The sequence below is a fragment of the Pinus tabuliformis genome, chromosome Q (assembly GCF_031772625.1).
Source record: "Pinus tabuliformis cultivar Carrire ecotype Pingquan chromosome Q, CPIR1, whole genome shotgun sequence".
NCBI lineage: Eukaryota > Viridiplantae > Streptophyta > Pinopsida > Pinales > Pinaceae > Pinus > Pinus tabuliformis.
In genome coordinates, this window is record NC_142296.1 from 502,281,588 (window position 1) to 502,302,350 (window position 20,763).

The 20,763-nt window shown below is 37.1% G+C and overlaps 1 protein-coding gene across 9 annotated transcripts in view; it reads right to left on the bottom strand.

The window, feature by feature from the left end:
* Nucleotides 1–575: 575 nt before the first annotated feature.
* LOC149220352 (uncharacterized) overlaps nucleotides 576–20,763 on the bottom strand; it is a 101,929-nt gene continuing 81,741 nt past the window's right edge. For 2 of the 9 annotated variants that reach the window (XM_089384763.1, XM_089384762.1), the window contains 3 exons: nucleotides 2,868–3,068; nucleotides 1,476–2,735; nucleotides 581–1,165 (listed from right to left, as the gene is read on the bottom strand). In XM_089384763.1, the coding sequence (XP_089240889.1) occupies nucleotides 1,533–2,735; nucleotides 2,868–3,068 (1,404 nt within the window). In that variant the 3' untranslated portion in view covers nucleotides 581–1,165; nucleotides 1,476–1,532. Of the gene's footprint in view, nucleotides 1,166–1,454; nucleotides 2,736–2,867; nucleotides 3,069–20,763 lie in introns of those variants that run through there. The other 7 variants (XM_089384760.1, XM_089384761.1, XM_089384764.1 and 4 more) reach the window with 7 other exon arrangements.

A 20,763-nucleotide genomic window follows, 5' to 3' on the forward strand; every position in this document is an offset into this window, starting at 1 on the left:
CAAGTTAGAGAGGAGCTATACAGAAAATGCAGAATTGGAGTAAGGCCCTGGTCTGACCAAATAATTAAATAAATAATGTCTCATCCAATGGTGCGACAACTAAAATCAAGCTTTTCCCATTGCATTAGACAAGGGCAAACGCGAAAAACGAGCAGGTCTACTGTTGTTGGACCTCAAATATACGTGTCGTCCACTACACTTAAACGTTCAGACTTCTAATAATAGAAATGTTTCATGATATCCAAATAACAGGGAACCGTCCAATTAATTTTTTTTAATCCTCATCAATCCTTGCCTCAAATCCTCTCCATTGTAATTCGGGATAAGAATCCCCTGCAGATAAAAAAATATGAAAGTCGAACTAACCAATCCATGCATACATTCATAACAGGCTTCAAATGCCAAGACAAGCTTCATAGACAAGACTACCAAGAGAAATCAATAAGGCAAGAAAGTAGCATTAGAACCACGAAAAATCCAGCATCCATATTCTTGGAACAAGACTTCGAGTTAATTGAGATCGATTACCAACAAGCGCATACATTATCCCCGGATCAGTGCAAATACTTATGGTCATTAAAATAAAGACTAATTATAGTGGGCAGCAACTGGCCCAATCAGCAGAGAATTGCAAGACATGGCAAAAAAATGAACAAAGATATGAACATCACCATTGTTGGCATCGATGAAGTGACATGAGTAGCATGCGTTTCTGAAATATTGTTAAAGCTATGGAATCATTTATTTCAGCATTAAGACAGCTAGAATGGAAGACTGGTACGCATTAGCAAATCCTGGATAAGTGTCCTCGTAATTACAGGCAGCAGCCTTTTTTCCGCTGACATAATATCTTTTCGTTTACGATTCTCTTCGTTTGAAATATTGGTCATGCTAGTTGGATCTACTTCTCTAGCGACACCATGTGTCTTATGATACAATTATTTATTACCATGGTAGTTTTGGTGCCATGATCATCAGCGATCATCATGAACATTGTTGGATTGAAGTACTGCCATGTACATATGCTTGGCAGTCTGCATATTACACCTGTATTACAATATAATTAAACTGAATTTATAAATGCTTGTAAAAGGCTGAAATAAGTTAGATAAGCGTCGGCATCACAATATAGGATCTCATTTACAATCATACGCATGTGGTATAGCTGCATCAAGGAAACAACTAGCACAGTAAGTCTTCATAGCATTTCATAAACTTGTCAATGCATTTAAATGGAGCAGTACTAAATCTATCATATACCGACCATTCAACCAGCTTTTAATGTCAATAAACGCATCTCATATCAACTAAACAAAAATTACTAATGACAGCACTGCATTTTTTTTTTTTTGAGCTGGTGAAATTTAAATACCACCACCAAACACAATTTTTTAATGATTTTATAAATAATGAATTTGAAATATCATTGATGAAAATCAAAATCGATTGATGGATTTGGAGTTGATAAACATTACTATTTGTACAAATTTTTCGGCTCAAGCATGTCCTCAATACTTTCATCCCCTAATTTCTCAGAAAATCTTCTTCATTTTTTTGCCTGTCTTTGGTTTTGAGCCTTTCGGTAGCTCAGTTGCCCCACCAGAAAGACTTCTGTTGGAAAGGGTACTGGTCACATTTTGTGTCACTGTCGAAGATGGTTCCTTGGAAAGGACACAAGTAGAGCCCTGCATCACATAGCCATCAATATTTATCCCAGAAGAATCTGGTGACAGTCTCAGATCATCTGAAGAAGACACATTTACTACCTCAAATGCCTTCTGTGGTTGCACTGATCGGGTCGAGATACCGGTTTGCGCTTCCAGGCCTTTCCTCCTTCTCTTCCTTCTCTGTTTCTGCTGACAAGATGAACAATACCACTTACTTTCTGGTATTTCAGCCAAAGGAGGTTTTAGACAATATATATGATAACCTTCATCACAACCATCACAAAGGATAACACTGTCGTCGTTCTCATCTTTGAGACAAGCTCTACAAAGGCACGAGGGACAATACCATCCAGGTGGAGGACAAGCTTCCAATGGTGGTTTCAAACAGCTCAAGTGGTAAAACTTAGAAAAACAATCGATGTTACTGCATTCCACAAGAAGATCGTTGTCTTTGTTACCTACAGAACAGATTTTGCATAATTTGCAATCAGCCAATTCATCATTAGACAGTTCCAACTCTTGCTCCCCACCATGCATTGCCGTCACGTCTACCTCTTCCCTTTGAGAATTTGGTCCCTCCAGTTTCCTACCAATTCCAGATTCTGCTTGTTTGTAAAGTTCACCATTTTGCATCTTGCTTAGCCGCTCACAAACAACACAGTGATAGACAATGTTTTCTGTGCCTTGCACATTTTTCTCTCTTCGATGGGATGAGTCAACCTCTGGCGATTCCTTTCCAGTTGCAAAACAAGGAGCACAGTACCAGCTTCCACTTGGAATTTCTTCAATTGGAGGTGAAAGGCAATATGTATGATATGCTCCATCACAGGCATCACATATTAGAAGACAATCAGCGCACTCATCAATACCACAGGTTCTGCAAAGACTATCATCTGTACCTGATGAAGGAAGGTCACACTGCTTATTTTGTAGACATTGGCTTACAATATTATCCCCCTCTTCCAATGGAATTTGAGTTTCTTCACATGGAGACCTAATTGCATCTTTGGTTGTATCATTCAAGTTGACAGTATCTCTGTCTTCAACTCTCCCACTGTCATCACCCATCTGCAAGAGATACACATTGTTAAGATTAAGGAGCAGACAACTAAACACTAAATCACATAAGCTTATTTCTTTTTAATGTTTAGATTAAGAGTTACAATCATACTTCAAAACCATGCAAATCACAATACATACCAGATTTCTTAAAAACACAGACTGATTGCAATTTTCAACTCCAGGGATCTGAACAGCTGCACCTTCTTGTCTTCTGCTTTGATTCTGCTCACTCATCTGCTCAGGCTGTTCATCTTGATACAGTAATTTTGTGTCTATGGTTGTCCTTTCTCCAGTAGGCTCAGAACTTTCAGCAGCTTCTTGCTCAAGCAAAGTTACCACCTGAAGAAAAACATATTTAAACCATTTGTCTTATGCATACTGTACCTCTTACATGCACAGTTCATATATAACCTTCATTCAAAAATGGATCTACAGTAAAAAACAAGACACCAAATGAGGGAAAATTTTAGGGGTTAACTCTTGCAAGTGGGCTAATTTTCCATTTTTTTTCCAAAACAAATTTGCCAATTTTCCTCTTTCTCTGAAATTATTTGCCCAAATTCTATAGGATAAAGGTATTTTACTCTTAAAATCACCCTAATTTTCTAGAAACTAACATAAAATCCTGAGACATTTGAATATTTATACAAAAATATTGTCAAATATTGTATGGTTGGCATATTAAGAATTAATAACATTCGCTGAAGTTTTATGGTTGGCATTTTAAGAATTAATACAAGGCTTTGGGGAGACAACATCGGGGGACCTCCTTGCGTCGACCCTTTTGCTCAAGGTCTACCTCTGGGAAGTAGTGCTAATTTGGGCGGGCTGGTTAAGTGGAATCCCCAGTGCAGGTGGTGTGACCCCCTTGTGAAATCCTGGTGTTAGGACTACCAGCAGCCGATGGGAGAGATGTTGCGTCAGTGTCAGTGTTTTGAAGTTAAATCTTAGTAGAAGTGAAAATCTCTAATGTATGATGACAATGTGATAATTTGAGATTTGAGTAATATGGTTGAAATCTGAGTTTTGGTTGTGATTGATGCTTGATTGAAAAATTTAGGGTTTTCAACTAACCCTAGTGGAAGTTGGTTATGTTGATGACTAAGTTGTGGTTGATGACTAAGTTGTGATTGGTTTTGTTTGATTAATTCTCATGTATGAAATCTAGGATTTGTGTGAAACCCGAATAAGGAGTCTAACATATGAATTCTGAAAGTTGTTATATGCTTTGATGATCTATATTCGTTTGAATTGTTTCTAGGGTTTGCTATGAGGAAAGGTATGCCATACCTTTGCAAGAAACATTGAAACCCTAGATGTAATGAAAGTTGTTATGAAATAGGTCTAGGGTTTATGACTAAGTCCCTAGTAAGATGTTGAAAGAGTATGTGTCTCTTGTTTGTTTTGGTATCTAATATATAAGGTTGAAATGCTTCCGTAATTCTGATATGGCTAACTTCATGCTTATATAGATTTGGTTGTACTTGCTATCTAAGTTGTGCAGGTACACAATCTTCAAAATGGTGAAGATGTTCATTGATAAGCATGATGTGGATGATGACAACTCTAATAAAATGGTTGGAAGCCACAAAAGATTCTTTGATGTCGAAGTAAAGAAGTTGATCTCCCTAGATTAAGAGGGAGCTTGGATAAAGGAAAGCTCCCTAGTTGAGAGGGAGGGCATAGCATAGTTTTGACTAGAGAATGAAGGATATGTTGCTACATGTGAAGTAACAAAGGAAAATGTGTATGATTAAGGAATTTTTTGTCAAAGATTCAGTTGATAGTCCTATTGTGTTGAGAAGTAACCCCGAAGGTTTGTATTTGATTATGTACATGTGAAAGTATATTATTGATTGGGGTTTGTTTGTTTGTACAAGTAAATATCTCAAAGAATTTTGATAGCATGTTGGTTATCAATCAGTTTGATTGGGAGAGATTGGTTATCCTTGGTTTGTTGGATCAAGGAGTGTTGAGGGTTTGTGAGTGAAGCATTGTCTGGGAGGACATCTGGTCGGCACTTTGTGTTGATGTTTAGGTCCCGAAGTTGGAAAGGTGGCATTGGTCATTGAGCTCTGACACACACCTAGATTTCAAGGTTGATGGTTAGCAAGTAAGCCTGATGGTACCTAGAGACGTTGAAAGCTTGAGTCCATCTTAGACCCACCTGGATAGATTGTCTTGGTGAGGAATCTAGTCCATGGCATTGCGGTGCTTAAACTGTTGAGAGACCAATGGATAGACTGCCCTGGTCAGGGATCTAATCCATGGCATTGCGGTGCCTAAACTGTTGAAAGACCAATGGATAGATTGCGTTGGTCAAGAATCTAGTCCATGGTATTGCAGTGCCTATAGTTGAGATCTTCATGATTCATATAGTTGAGATCTTCCTTGTACTTGTAATGATGAATACCTCCCTAATTAAAAGGGAGTGTTAAAAAATGTAACTAGGTTCGGTCTTCATTTAATGTATTTGAGTCATCATGAAATGTACTTGTCAAAGGAATAAAGAAAAGAATTTTTATTATTATCATTATGACTTATTAAAGCATGGGTTTGATGCTTGGGTCATCATGTTTTAGGTCAAAGTCCCCATTGAGGACTTCTAAGATTTATTCTGAGTAAATAGAGTCATTATACTTTTAAAGAGACCCTTCTTGGGCTTTTGAATCATGTAAAAAGGTTTAGTATTGAGTCAAATATAATGTATGTATCCTCCACACCAAGTTGGCCTAGAAGAAATCAAGTCGGCCTAAGGACATCAATTCGACCTCCCTTGAAACCTATAAATAGAAGCAAGTTCAATTCATTTGGAGCATCTCATCTCAAGTAAGTTCAATATCTCTAAGGAATCCGGAGTGTTGATTTTGGGTAGCATCGGATGTGCTCTAGCTCCGAAATTTTGTGGAGGGGCTAGAATACATGAGATCTCCAAAACCCAGAAATTGTTTGGAGAAATTCCACCCGGATGAAGAGTTATTAAAATATTTAATATTTTTAATGGGTTCCTAAGTCTAAATTTAGGAAAATAAAAATATTAATGGGTATTAATAAGAATATGGGTGAGAAACTTCCAAGTGACGAGGATCAAGTCTGTTTTAATCTTAGTCGTTGATTAGGGACTTAATCTCGACCGTTGATTCATCAACAAGAAAAGTATAAGAGGAGGCTTGAGGGTCAGTTGGAGATACACTTGAGAGATCAGTCAATTCGATTTTTCTGGGGCGAGGTTTGATGAGAAAATCGAACAAGTGATCTGTTGCAGCAAAGGGGCAGGGATAGTTGAGGTTGGAGGATCTTCTCCAGGACCTCGAATACACAGTAGAGAGAGGCAAAGAGACACCAGAGGAGGCAATGCAAAACTAGGGAGACTGACGCTGGGCCAAGAAGGGCCCACACATTTCCAGCGCTGGGGTAGAGCCACCCTCCAACAGAAATCCAAATTCAGCCGAGGAGCAGCAGGATCAACTGAGAAGGCTGACGTCAGAGCTCCAGGAGGTAGAGGAGGCAGCGCAGTGCTAACGTAGTGTCCTAGTGTGCTCCACGCTGGCCCACACAGCGACTGCAAAGGGGCAGCGCAGTTATAGCTGGGGACAACCAGTCCAATTGCCGGAACGAAGAGATTTTGTCGGGTGAAGTGAGGTAATCTCACTTAGGTTTCTGCTAGTATAGTTTTATCTCTGTAACTAGATTGTTGAGAGGGCATCCAAAGTTGTATTAAGAACTACGGCTTATTAATAGAAAACCCTCAAAATTGTTGCCCCAGTTTTCACGCATTAGGTTTTTTCGGGGACATTTGTCCAAAAAGAACGATGTCCCTTGTGTATTCGTCTCATTCTATTTTTAATTCATGATTTGTATGTATGTGTAGTCTGCAATAGTGTTTTCATCATTGTTTAAAAATTAAATAACTTGTTGAATGTAAAAACAAGTAGGAGATGATAAACCAGTGATTGCAGTAGGATTCTTGATGTGTAGATTCAGAAATTTCCACACGGAGAAGTGCAAAGTGGGTCTAAGGAAGCCAAAGGAAATGTGAGTTGGGTGGAGTCTAAGGAGAAGAAGAAAAACGAAATTTTGGTGCCTCTCTCTCTTTGTTTTGTGCCCTAGTTTGGGAGATCAAAGTCTTCCAAGTTTCGTTGATGCCGAAAGTTGCTACATAGTCGAAGTTGTTGGAAGAGAAGTCGAAGATCTGGGAGGCTGATTTGGGTGTGGAGAGAAGGTTTGGTCTTTGTCTAGGGTGGAGAGTCTCAAAGAATATTATTGAAAGGAAGAGAATTTTGACTGGGTTTTCCCCTCGAGGGGGGGTTTTGCCCTGGCATAGTGCTTATATCTGGTGTTCATTGTTTTATGTGCTTTCGCTTTGGTAATTACTTGATGAACTAAAGAAAGAAGATATAAAGAAAACTTAATAAGTCAAGAACATCACAAGTAATTATCAAATATAAGAAAATCTTTCTACCTTTCTGATTTTCTAACACGTGTCACCCTCTCACCAAGGCTCTCCAAAATTATTTACTTAAATTTAAATTCAAAAAATAATATTTTTCCTTCCCCCAGCAAGAGACTCCCTACTTCTTCTCCTAGTTGTCTCTTGATCCCCCTTTTCTACTCCTTAATTTGTGTTCATTACTGAAGTCAATTCATAAGTATCAAATTTGGTCCCTTAACTACCTCCTAAATTAACTCAATTTGCCTCTTAGATGGATATTTTTATGTTGGAATTAGTAAGATTTTCATATCTTGATTATATTTAGTAGTTTCTTAATTTTATGCCAAGGGTGCCAAGTGGATTGTGCCCTTCAAGAACTTCCTTTTGAAGTTCCAAGAGTGCCACACCTACAGTTTCTTCTTGATGTCAAGGGTACCAAGTCGGTCGTGCCCATCAAGAACTTCCTTTGAAGTTCCAAGGGTGCCACATCGCTTGCCTTTCAAGCATCAAGTGTCTACAAAGGGAAAATCTAGGTGCAATGACAGAGATTGCTATCATCTCTCATGTTGCCCGCTATAGTGAGACTAATGGTGTTGGGGATTAAGGAATCCTCCTTGATGTTCGCCCCCCTGTAAAATCCTCGTGAGCGACCCAATTTGGGACCTGCACCAATTGCATCGGGATCTTCAAGGCGAAGGTGTTCCAACCCTTCCAACCCAAGTCACTGCGGGAGTGTTAGCGAGTGAAATCAGGGACATTGTCCCACCCCTCCCATGCAGTTCCATCCATCATCACCCATGTGTGAGTCATTTGGCCAAGCAACAAACTTGTGTCTACAGCCACTAACATGTCATTAGAATTCATAGCAAGATTCAAGTTGAATACAAAATATTCATTTCCATGAAACCAAATGTCGTCGACTCATCCATGCGAGTGCATGTGGTGGTTACCTGTCATACTCAAGAATCATCAGTAACAAATTTTCATAATGTTAGTCATTGTCATAATAACATCATCAACATGACATAGTCATCCACATTGTTGTTCATCATGAACCGGAAGCAATATAAGTAGCCAACATAAGGAACACATTCATCAAAGTTGTCATGATAATAACATCAATAGAAAACATATATATCCATCAATGTTATCATGATCATCACATAAATAGAAAACGCACATCCATGAAAGTTGCCACATCATAACATCAATAGAAAACATACATATCGATCAAAATTATCATCATCAATAGAAAACATACATATCCATCAAAGCTATCATCATCATAACATCAATTGGAAATAAACACATCCATCACATCCACTACTAGTAGATTCAAGCGTCTGGGTCATCAACTTGAGGTCCTCAAAGAATAATGTGTGATCCTTAAGGCTAAATCAATGTTAATGTCATATCAAGGTCAGTCAAGTAGAGCGGGGCACTACAATCACCTTCATCAGATCTTTGAATCTTCCCTCTTGATATGAGCCTTGATTCTTCTTGATTACAATTGGTCCATAATTCATCAAACCTTCAAGCATCTTTTCTAGCACATATTCCTGCTGCAAATGAGTCCCATGATTTAGGTAAACCATTAAGTGTTGTAGTCACTAATTCCTTTTCAAGAATGATTTCATCAATTGCTTGAAGTTGATCTCTCAATTCAGAAATCCTCATGAAGTATGAAGCTATAGTATCATTCCTTGCCATTCTAACATCACAAATCTCATTCTTCAAACTCATTGCTTGAACAATATTGTTGATAGTGTACAAACCAATTAGAGCATCATACATTTTCTATGAAATCAAATGATCTCTGATAGAAACTACAATGATACTTCTAGTTGTAATATCATTCTTTCTCAAATTTTAATTTCTCTTCATCCTTTTCCAGTTCAGTGATCTTGCCTTTAACAATATGTAAGAGATCTTCCTTTGCAAGAAGAAGATCGACCCTTGTTGTCCAAGCCCTAAAGTTTGTACTCCTAATTTGTTTTCTACCTTCATATGGGAACCCATAGTCACGAACAAGCAAACAAATTGTAAATATAGGGTTTTACCTCAAGAGTGATTTCTTACCAAAGCTTCTTCAAGAGTGATCCCAACGTTCTTTACGTCGCCAAAGCTCTAATAACATGTTGAGTTTTCAAGTGCAATAGATACAAGCACAACGGTTCTGAAATACTAATAAATATTTATAATGATATAGATCTTTTAACAATTTCAGTTTATCATTAAGAAATTACACTTCATAAATTCAACCATAGATCTAGAGGGGTAATAGAGATCACAATGCACAAGGAAAACACAAGATTTACCCTAGGAAAACCCATTTAAGGGAAAAACCCAACAAACTATTTTTTAGAGAAATTTTGCAATTCAACAAGAGATACATCTAATGTTGCTAGTCAACTATGAGGTCAAACTAGCCAACAAAGCTTATGGTCAAACCTAGATTCAAGCACTCAAGTCAAGCCTCAGATATTGCCCTGCAACTTGGCCTAATCTGATTTGCCCTAGGCCAAAATTCAGCCTCCAAAATATGCCTAGAAACTCAAAAATTCGGCCTTCCAGTCTACTCTAAAATTCGGTCTTCCCCCAGAAACACATGTGCGAGCTAGGAGAGAGAGATGTGAGCTCGAGAGGGAGAAAGATGATCTCCATCCTTCTTTTCGTCCTTCCTTGTCCTTCTTGTCCTTCACTTGGATGCCCAAAAACTCTTTCTTGTGTGTGGTCGAATGTTGCCTTTGCGGAGAAGGTCAAATGGCTTTATGTAGTGATCAGCCTGCCTAGAATGGGTGTGTCTCTTCACTGGGCCGACTTGACTCAATTGGAGCCAAAAATTCAAATTTCAAAATTCAAAAATTTCTCTTTTAAATCCAACATGAAGAACATGTCTTATAATAACTCTTTGAAGGGCTAAATAATCAAAAATGACATGAAGAACTTTATTAATTACAAGGGCTAAAATATAAATCATGAAGACCGACCATAGCTACAAAATTCAACATAAGGCTAGGGATAGGGCTATCCAAGAAGAAATTGCGAGGAAGAAGGAACTAGTACAAGTAATGAGAGCCAGTGGGCATGAAGATTTTGAGATTCAAGACTCCTCTTCTATCCCTTCCACTAATGTCCATGACCCCTTCCATTATATTTCTCCTGCTCTCAAGTCTTACAATCAAGGCCAACAATCTAAAGATAAAAAGAGGATGAACATCAAGAGTTATTTCTCAACTTCCCCCACCACTGCCTCTGCTAATGCTACTTCCTCCCAACCAAGTCCATCTCAACTCACTTTGGATAACCATTAGAAAAAGCAATGCAAAGAAATTGCTTTTCAATACATGCTAGATTGCAGTATGATGCAGAAATCCCCTTTAATGTTGCCTACTCACCTTATTACCAAGCTATTTGGGACTCTATTATATTTGCAGGAAAGGGCTTCAAAGCCCCTAGCATGCATGACTTGAGAGGAATTCTATTGCAAAAAGAGATTTTTTTGCCATTGAAAAAAATGATTGAGTATAGAGAGTCATGGGCCAAATCAAGTTGTTCCATCATGTCAAATCCATTGATGGAAAGAATTGCACTATCATTTATTTCCTTGTTTCTTGCCCTCAAGGAACCATGTTTTTTAAATCATTGGATGCATCTTATAGGATGAAGGATGCAAACATTCTATTTGAGCTTTTGGATGAGATGATTAGGACAATGGGGAAGAAGAATGTTGTGCAGGTCATCACAGATAATGCCTCAAACTATGTTCTTGCTAGAAAGATGCTAGAGTCCAAAAATAGGACAATATTTTGGACCCCATGTTTGTACATTGCATAGACCTCATGCTTGAGGACATGGGCAAAGTGGAGTGGGTAAATAACACCATAGAGCATGCCAAGTGTATCTCAAAATATATCTACTACAACTCGTGTATTGATCCTAATGAAGAAAAACATTGGGGGCAAGGAGCTTGTTAGGCGTGCCAATACGAGATTTGTTGCTCACTTCCTTATGTTGCAATCTCTCAATTCTCAGCAACAAAATTTGCAGCAAATGTTTTCTTCTTATGAATGGAATTCATCTCAGCGGGCTCATAGAGAAGATAGCAAAGACACCAAAAAGAATGTTTTTGACAACTCTTTTTGGAAAAAGTTTGCAGAGGTTGCAAAAATTGGTAAGCCCCTTGTTAAGGTGTTATAGATGGTAGATGGGGAAAAATTGGCCATGGGCTATATCTATGAGGCTATGGATAAGGCAACGAAGCAGATACAAATGGTCTACAAAAGATAAAGTAGGTAAATATGGTCTAATTTGGGAGATCATTGACAACAAATGGAACAATCAACTCCAACGTGCAATACATGTAGTCGGGTATTTCTTGAACCCTGAGTATCATTATAAAGTTTGGCCAAGAGAAGATCGAACTAAGGAGGTCGAGATGGTTGTACGATTGCTTGGAGTACATGGTCCCTAAGGAGTCTGACCAATTAGAAATACATTAGTAGATCTATCTTTTCACTAAGGCGTCAAGTACCTTTGGCAAAATCTTGGCAAAGATGGAAAGAGATGTAAATCAACTAGGTAAGCAATTCTAATATATTTTTTTTCAAATTCAATTGTTTATAATTCATACTGTAAGTACTTGCTTTTTTATCCAAACTTAGAATCTAAATTGTTGTACAATGAACTAACTATATTTTGTCTTTGCAACACATTGGTGGGAGTCATTGAACGGCCAATGTCCTCAATTCCAAAAGTTGCAGTTAGAGTCCTCAACCAAACTTTCAATGCTTTTGGTTATGAGCACAATTGCTTTGTGTTTTGCAGATACACATGAAGAAGAGAAACGGTTTGGAACAAAAATGGTTAAATGATCTTGTCTTTGTGCAGTACAACCTTCGACTAAGGCACAACTAGTTGATGAACAGAAGATCGGAAAAAGATGCCCATTGTGTGGATATTTATCCAACATCAAAACTGGTGGAGGATATTGATTCCATGGAATTAGGCGGAGTTAGGAGGAGTTGTGTTGGAAATGTAACTAGTTTCGGTCTTCATGATTGTTGTTGTATTCATTCCAATATGTATCTTATGTAACAAACAAAAGAAGAAACCTCGAAAGTACCAGTCGGTTGTGGAAGCTTCAAGTCAGCCTAAAAGAGGGAATTTGACCCCTTGGAAAGGCTATATAAAGGATCAATTTGACCTCATTTGTGCCTCACTCACCAACAAGTTCAATCTCTCTTGAGAAGATTCGATCTACAGCTAGAAGAGATAAGGAAGGTGGAGCGAAGGTCTAGAAGGAAAAAGAAGACGAAGAAATCTTGTTTTTTGGCTCTATCTTTGTCACATGTGCGAAGTTCTAGGGTTACTGCAACTACAAAGAGGTTGAAACTGCAGGTCCAAATTGGAGGAGAGCGAAGTGCAAGATCTAGTTGTTGGAGGAAAGAATACTCTATCTTGACCTCACTGATCTTAGGAGGAGTTGTTTTGCTCTAAGAAGGATCTCTTAAAGAAGTTGAAATAAGCTTTTTGCAGCAGCGACAAGGTCATAGTTGTGGGTCGAAGTTGCTAGACAAAGTTGAAGGTCAAAGTTGCAGGGTTGAAGTTGTGGTCGAAGTTGCAGCAAGAAGTTGGTTGATGCAGGATCGAGTTGTGACATTGGAAGGGCTAACTGGATACTTGGAGGAGGACTTGGTCTAGGGTTCGGGTCTTTGTTGTCTCATTTGAAGTAGATTTTATAAGAAGAGAAGAGTTTTTGGGTTTTCCCCTTGAGGGGTTTTTCCCTGGCTTGGAGCCTAATTTATGTGTCCACTATCTTTATTATTTTGCTCTTGATATTTGTTTGATGAAGAATATCTAATAAAGAAACACAAGAATAATAATAAAGTTCACAAACAAGTATTAAGGTTAAGGAAAATTGGAATTAATAGCTGCCACTTTGCATTTTCCAACATGGTTTCAAAGCTAAGGTGAACAAGAAGGCAACTAGAAGGATCATCTTGTGGACACAAGAAGGGTTTGCTAAGGGGAAAAGGAAGACCTATTGATCTAGAAGAAGGGTCTCATCAGAAGAAAGCTTGAAGAAGAAGACTACGAGAAGATTGTTGTTCTCTCTTGAACAAAGGATCTAGTTGAAGACTCGTTGCAAGACCTCCCTAAAGGAAGCATCAAAGGATTTTGGTATCATCACTTTTGGAAGCCATTATTGAAGTCTCTCTAAGGATCTTGGAAGCCTCAAGATATTTGAGACATCATCCAAAAGGGAAGATTCTTGATCATCGAGTATCATATTGTTACTTTATGTTTGAATCTAAAAGTCATATGGGTTCTTTCTGCAAGGAAAGCAACAAGCTTGTTGGCTCATCAAATTTCCTAGCATGGAAGAAAAGGATTGACTTGGCTCTTACAGAATATGAAGTAATGGAATATGTTACAAGTGAAATTACGAAACCTAACAAAGACAAGACTTAAGAACTAGCAAAGTACAAGAAAGGAGAAGTTAGGGCACAAAGGATCATTGTTGAATCCATTAAGGATCATCTTGTTCCATTTGTTGCCAATCTGAAGACTTCCAAGGCTATGTACGACAAGTTGTTGAATTTGTACTATGTAAGTACATTGGGACAAAAGATGTCTCTAAGGAATAAGTTTTATAGAATGAAGAAATCAAAGGATGAGGATATGGCATCATTTCTAATGAACATCTCTCAATTAAGAAATCACTTGCAGGGGGTTGGAGAGACAATTTCTTATTTGGAAATGACCATCTTTGTATTGAACGCATTGCCACCGGAATGGAGCAGCTTTGCAACAAGCATCTACTCCAAGAAAGACTCAACTCCTTTTGATGAGTAGTGGGCTCAATGCATTTAAGAAGAAACTAGGATCAAGGCAAAGGATGACATTGGATAAGATGCAAAGTATCAAGCCTTTATAACCAGGGTCAAGAAGTTAAAGAAGGGAAAGTTTGGAAAGTCCAAGAAGAAAGATATGTCCAAGGTTCAATGTTTTAAATGCAATGAGTATGGACACATTAAGAGGGATTGTCCAAACCAACAAAACAACAAAATAAAGGAAAGAAGTGAGGCTCACGTAGCTGAGGAAATGAAAGAACCTGAGAATAAGCTAAAGAAAGAAGACGTGAAAGATCTTTACTATTAAATAAGGCATCTTGTTTGTCAAGTTCTTTGTAAAATTGGTCTTTCCTTTAGGATAGTATGCATTGTTGTTTACTATAGAAAAATCATGATGACGTCATAGATAAAAGCATGTGATAGTAACAATCATCTAGTCTTTAAGAATAAATAGATGGACCATTTTGCATATTGTTCATCCAAGCATTATCTAACATTATGTTAGAGGTAGTCATCTTGCTAAGGTGGATCATCATGATCTTGTAAGAACCATCATTTGTGGAGGTTCTTGGGAGAAGCATTATGACAAGGTTAGTATACATTCCATGTAGTATGGAAACAATACTTTTGAAGGGATGAAGGAATGCAATGGGTCAGGTTGCAGGCTCATTATGAGACATATAGCTAGATGATGGAATAAGAAGCATAGGAATGCATGTTGAAAGTAACTCTTGGATAAGATTCATATGTGCAGAATCTTGTAACATGTTTTGTATAGTTATGTGATGCCTAAAAGGGGATATTTTGACTTACTCAAGGATGAATAAAGAATTAAGACTTTCTTTAGATTATGTAGAATAATAATTAACATCCAAGTGTAATCTCCAAAAGAAAATTTTTTGATCCTTGGGCACTCTAATGCATGAAGGAAGGGTCGAATGGAGATGGACAACAAGGATGTTGATGCTTGATGAGAAAGTCATCATGGTGAGGTAAGTCTAAGATTAATTGTTATTGGTTATCTAGTTAACATATTGTTTTGCTACCTAGAAGGATATTGTAGGAATACATGAAGAATGTTGAGGCAATCTCATCATAGGATACCTGGTAATTGTGAATTCAAGTTGAGATTGAAAGGTAGCAGTGCGAAAAGATAACCAGAATGTCAACAAGGGATATCACTTACATGCAGAAGCTATGATTATCTTGAAGTTTGGAAAGGCTCAATGTAATTCCTTCGTCTGTCATGTCAAGATGAAATTGATGAGCAAGAAAGAAGACCTGAATCTTGTCACAAGAATGAAGAGTGAAGATCGCTCCATGATACCTCGAAAGGAAGCAAGCTCGATACAAGAGATGTAAAGCAAAGAGGGAGTCATGCAGCTATGAAGAACAAGTAGTTGATATTCTTTTAAAGACCAGCGTCGATCCATCTTAAGCACGGATCAAACATGAGTCGAAAGGGATCAAATTTCTTCAAGTGCAAACTTATTTTAGAGTGCAAAAACCAATGTGTAATTTTTCATTGTTTAAATTGTTAATTTAACAGCTTGGTGACAAATTCCAATCATGGGACTAGATTCCTCCTTCCAAGAGGACCAATTTTGACTATTGAAGCACTTAATTTGGCAAGGGAAAGTGTATTTTTGAAGTAAAGCCCACATGTGCACAAAAGACAGGTCAGCCCTAACAGGAAATTGGACACCCTTGGAACCCTGTAAATACAAGTGACCTCAAGCTCATTTGGACATCTCCAAGCATCTTTTTCTCTTTTTCACTGATTGGTTTGCACAGGTCTAAAGTTGACTCGTGGATTTGGTTCATATAGGTCCGAAATTATAAGGTTTGAAGCTCACACATGTGATTAGGGTTTTGGTTTCCAGTCGCAAGCTTGACTCAAAGAATTTCCGGCTATAAACGCAGGCACACAAGCTCATCCGTGCAGTTGAAATCTCTCAACCACGCGCATAACTGTTTCTCCATGCAGTTGGGATCTAGGGTTTCAATTTGACAAATGACCGCAGTTGACGACAGGCAAGAAAGGTTGTCTTTGATAAGTATTGATGCTAATAATATATTTCTGAATATTGTTGGGTTAATTTTGTTGGATAATTTTGTAGTGGCTCATTTTACGACAATCTAATAAGAAGAAGAATTTCCAAGGGTTTTCCCATACTAGGTTTTCCCTGGTCATTGACCAAAGTCTGGTGTCTCTTGTTGATGTGTTGATTGTCTCCTTTGTCATTGCACTTATTGCTCTATCTTCAATTACTGTTGATGGTTGGAAATATTAATTATTATTGAAAGATCGCTAATTGAAGAATTGAATTAGGTTAAAGAAATTGAAACATCATAGAGTAGTATAAAAATTAACATAATTTGTATTTTTGAATGTTATAGCTTTATATGATATATACATAATTTTTTAAAACAATATATAAAATATTTTACATAACATGTGCATTGAGTCATTTTATCGGCGCACGTTAAAATGGTTTTTTTGTTATTAATGTATTTTTAAGTATACATCAATATTAATTCATATTAAAATATTTTATTCATAACCCACATTGGATATCTTATTATATATAGCGTTAAAATATTTTCTTTTGACATCTTTTTTGTATATATAGATATATATGAATTTGATATGGACATAAATTAGTGAAAATAGATTACGTGTTAAAATATTTTACAAGGTTTAAACATCTTACTCACATGTTTTTTTTTTACTTCTAATTAATTTACATGAAATTATATTATATTCATGTTCATTTTTCCTTTTTATTATAGCCAACATTTCTTTTAGAGAATATTTTATTTTTATTTTAAGAGAGAGACGTGTCAACTCCAAGTTGAGCATGGACATACTTACACATCACCTTCACTGGGATGTAGAACCAGTATTGATCCATCTTAAGCATGGATCTAAATGAGTAGAAAGGAATCAAATTTCTTCAGAGGCAAACTTATTTTAGAGTGCAAAAAACAATGTGTAATTCTTCATTGTTTAAATTGTATTTTTGAATGCTATAGAGATTACAAAACATGTGCATTGAAATGGGTTTTTTGTTATTAATATATTTTTAAGTATACGTCAATATTAATTCATATTAAAATATTTTATTCATAACCCACATTGGATATTTTGTTCTATAAAACTTTAAAATATTTTCTTTTAACATTTTTTCTATATAGAGATATATATGAAGTTGATATCACGTGTTAAAATATTTTTGAAAAGAATAAGGTTTAAAAATCTTACTCACATAATTTTTTTTTACTTTGTAATTACTTTACATGAAATCATATTAGGTTATATAGACAACTAATTAGACATGCATAGCATATTTTCTTCCCTTTTTATCATCACCGACATTGTTTTTCTATTTAGAGAATATTTTATTCTTATTGTAAGAGGGACATGAGTCAACTCCAAGCTAAGCACAGACATACTTACACATTGCCTTCACACTACGCTGTAGAATGAGCCTCTCAACTCAACAAGCTATAAGGCTTGTGGCGTTGACTTTCTGAATTGAAAGGAAGTCTGGAATCTCCTCTAGATTCGAGAGGGAGTAAAGGGGTCTCCTTGAAAAGGAGCAAGGATCTATTCCCCGGGGAAGAGGGAATAGCGATATCCTCTATGGTTGAGAGGGAGTGATGTTAGACATCACATGTGCATTCTCGTCTTCATGTGTCAAGCACTTGACTAGGACTAACAATCGTAGGTCTATGTGAAGACCTTGGAGAGAAAATGGTGGAGGATTGGATAAGCATCTATGGTTTCCTTTAGGATAAAGCATCCAAGAAAAGAAGGGGACCGACACTTTGAGGATAGGATAGGTGTCCAAGATAAGAGTAGTTGCAAAGGACCGATATTCTTTAAGGATTCAGGTTTGGAAATCCAAGATAAGAATAGTCCTAAAAGGACATACCTTGTGAACATTTGGATGGGGTATGTGCCTTATAGAGGTAGTGTGATATCACACGTAAAGCCTCCTAGCATGATGCTCTCAAATGAAGTTGAGCTTGTCAAGTTAGGCCTCAATGACAATGTTGGTTATATTGTCGATGCTTACAGTTGGCTTATGAATCCAACACTTCTTATGAGAACTCTTCACTTTCATAATGATGTTGTACTGGTTGTACAATTATGAATAGCTCCCTAGTTAAGAGGGAGTGTTGGAAATCTAACTACTTTCTGTCTTCATGATTGTTGTTGTACTCATTTCAATATGTATCTTATGTAACAAACAAAAGAAGAAAAGAAAAACTTATTATTGTAAGGCATGCGTTTCATGCTCTTTATTGATGGTCTTCTAGATAAAATCATGTTCTTCATGCTTCTAGGGTTTGCTAGGTCATAGGATATATTGTCATGGGCCAAGAGAGTCAACATCATGTTTGTAAGACCCTTTTGGGCAAAATATATCTTGTAAAAGAATTTATTTTGAGTCTAGAAAATCCTGGAAGCCTCCAAAGTACGAGTCAACCCTAGAAGTTTCAAGTCAACCTAAAGAAGGGAACTCAACCCATTGGAAAGGCTATATAAAGGAGCAGCTTGACCTCCTCATTTGTGACTCACTCACCAACAAGTTCGATCTCTCTTGAAAAGGTTCTATCTACAACTAGAAGAGGTAAAAAAGGTGGAGCAAAGGTCTAGAAGGCAAAAGAAGACAAATCAATCTTGTTTTGGAACTTTATCTCTCTACACATGCAAAGTTCTAGGGTTATTGTAGCTACGAAGAGGGTCAAAACTGCAAGTCCAAATTGTCGGAGAGCGAAGTGCAAAATCTAGTTGTTGAAGGAAAGAATACTCTATCTTGACCTCGTTGACCTTGGGAGGAGTTGTTTTGCTCTAAGAAAGATCTCTTGAAGAAGTTGAATTAGGGTTTCTACAGCAGCTACAAGGTCAATGTTGCAAGTCAAAGTTGTTAGACGAAGTTGTGGGTCAAAGTTGCAAGGTCGCTGCAGCTAGAAGTTGGTTGTTGTAGGATTGAGTTGTGATATTGGAAGGCCTAACTTGGTACTTAAAGGAGGACTTGGTCTAGGGTTTGGGTCTTTGTTGTCTCATTTAACGCAGCTTCTATACGAAGAGAAGAGTTTATAGGTTTTCCCCTTGGAAGGGTTTTGCCCTTGCTTGGAGCCTAATTTGTGTCCACTGTCTTTATTATTTTTCTCTTGATATTTGTTTGACAAAGAAGATCTAATAAAGAAACACGAGAAGAATAATTAAGTTCACAAGAAAGTATTAAGTTTAAGGAAAATTGGAATTAATCCCTATCACTTTGCATTTTCCAATAGGTTGATCCCAATGCAAATCTTGTTGAACCAATGGAACCAAAACTAGTAGTTGAATCAAGGAAAGGAAAACAACCAATAGAAGGCACTAGTCGTGTAGCTCGACCAACTCGTGCTTCTATTAGATCTAGTTTTGTTGCTACTACTACTAGTACTGAGGTCACAAAAGAGTTTAAGTAGTCCTCAGACTCTAAGCTAAATGATGTTTATGTAGTTCATGTCCATGATCCCATGTCTAGTAGTGGTGATGAGTTTAATGAGTGATCATGTTGATCACTAAGATGTAGACTTGCAGTAGGCTAGTGGCTTAGTAGATTGTAGCATTGTTTTTGGACTCTAGAGGCCATTTAGAGCCTCATTGACTATGTATTTTGTCGTTGATATATATTGCACACAGTGCCATTTTGATATATTCACCCTTACATGGTATATAGATGAGAAAATTTGCATATTTTGTCTCTAATGGTTCAGAATCACGGTTTTAAATTTTAAATATTTCATGTATTATTTTAAAGACTAGTTCATTGAGATCTAACCAGTCCAGTTTTTTCAGTTTTGGTTCAAAAACCAATTTGATAAGTGGCCCAAGTCAATTACCAATTTGATTTTTAAAATTGTGGTTCATATACCTGTGTGAGGCAACTTTGTGGGGTAATGGAGAGTGATGACAATTAAAAATCGATGTCATAGGGATCTCAGTTTTCTCTAAGGTATCAATGGAACAAAAGAAAAAATACATCAAAATATAGAAGCTTGCAAAAAAAGACATAGTAAGACATTGTTGAAGAATGTAACTAGTGTCGGTCTTCATAATTATATTTGAGTCATGATATAATGTATTTGTCAAAAGAAAGAAAAAGAAATTTTGTTATAAAAGAAAATGACTTATTAAAGCATGGGTTTCATGCTTGGGTCAACTGTTTTTAGGTCAAAGTTTCCATTGAAGACTTCTAAGGTTTATGTCAAATATCCTTGTCCATGTCATAATGTAAAAGACCCTTCTTGGGCTCTAGTTGTCAAAGAAGAAATTTATTTTATTTCAAAATTAGGTCAATTAGGCCACCTCTACCAAGACAGCCTAAACAGAGGGGCAAAAACACTATATAAAGGCAGCAACTCGACCTCATTTGACAACACTCACACACCCAATTCGATTTGCAGTTACTGGGGCAGTACAAAGTGTGAAATTCAAGGGAAAAGAAGAAGGTCAACAAAGGAGAAGGAGGTCTCTATCAAGCACAAGAAGTTGAAATTATCTCTCTCTCTCACACGTGTGAAGCCATGAAGTTGTTGGAGGGGCCAGACACTGAAGAGTTGAAGCTGGGCCGAAATTTATAGCTAGGGGTTGAAATTTTGTAGTTGGGAAATCGAATTTCTTTTATTATTATTGGGCTAAAGTTGTTGGATAAGAAAAGAATACTAAATCATCTTGGAAGGTTGA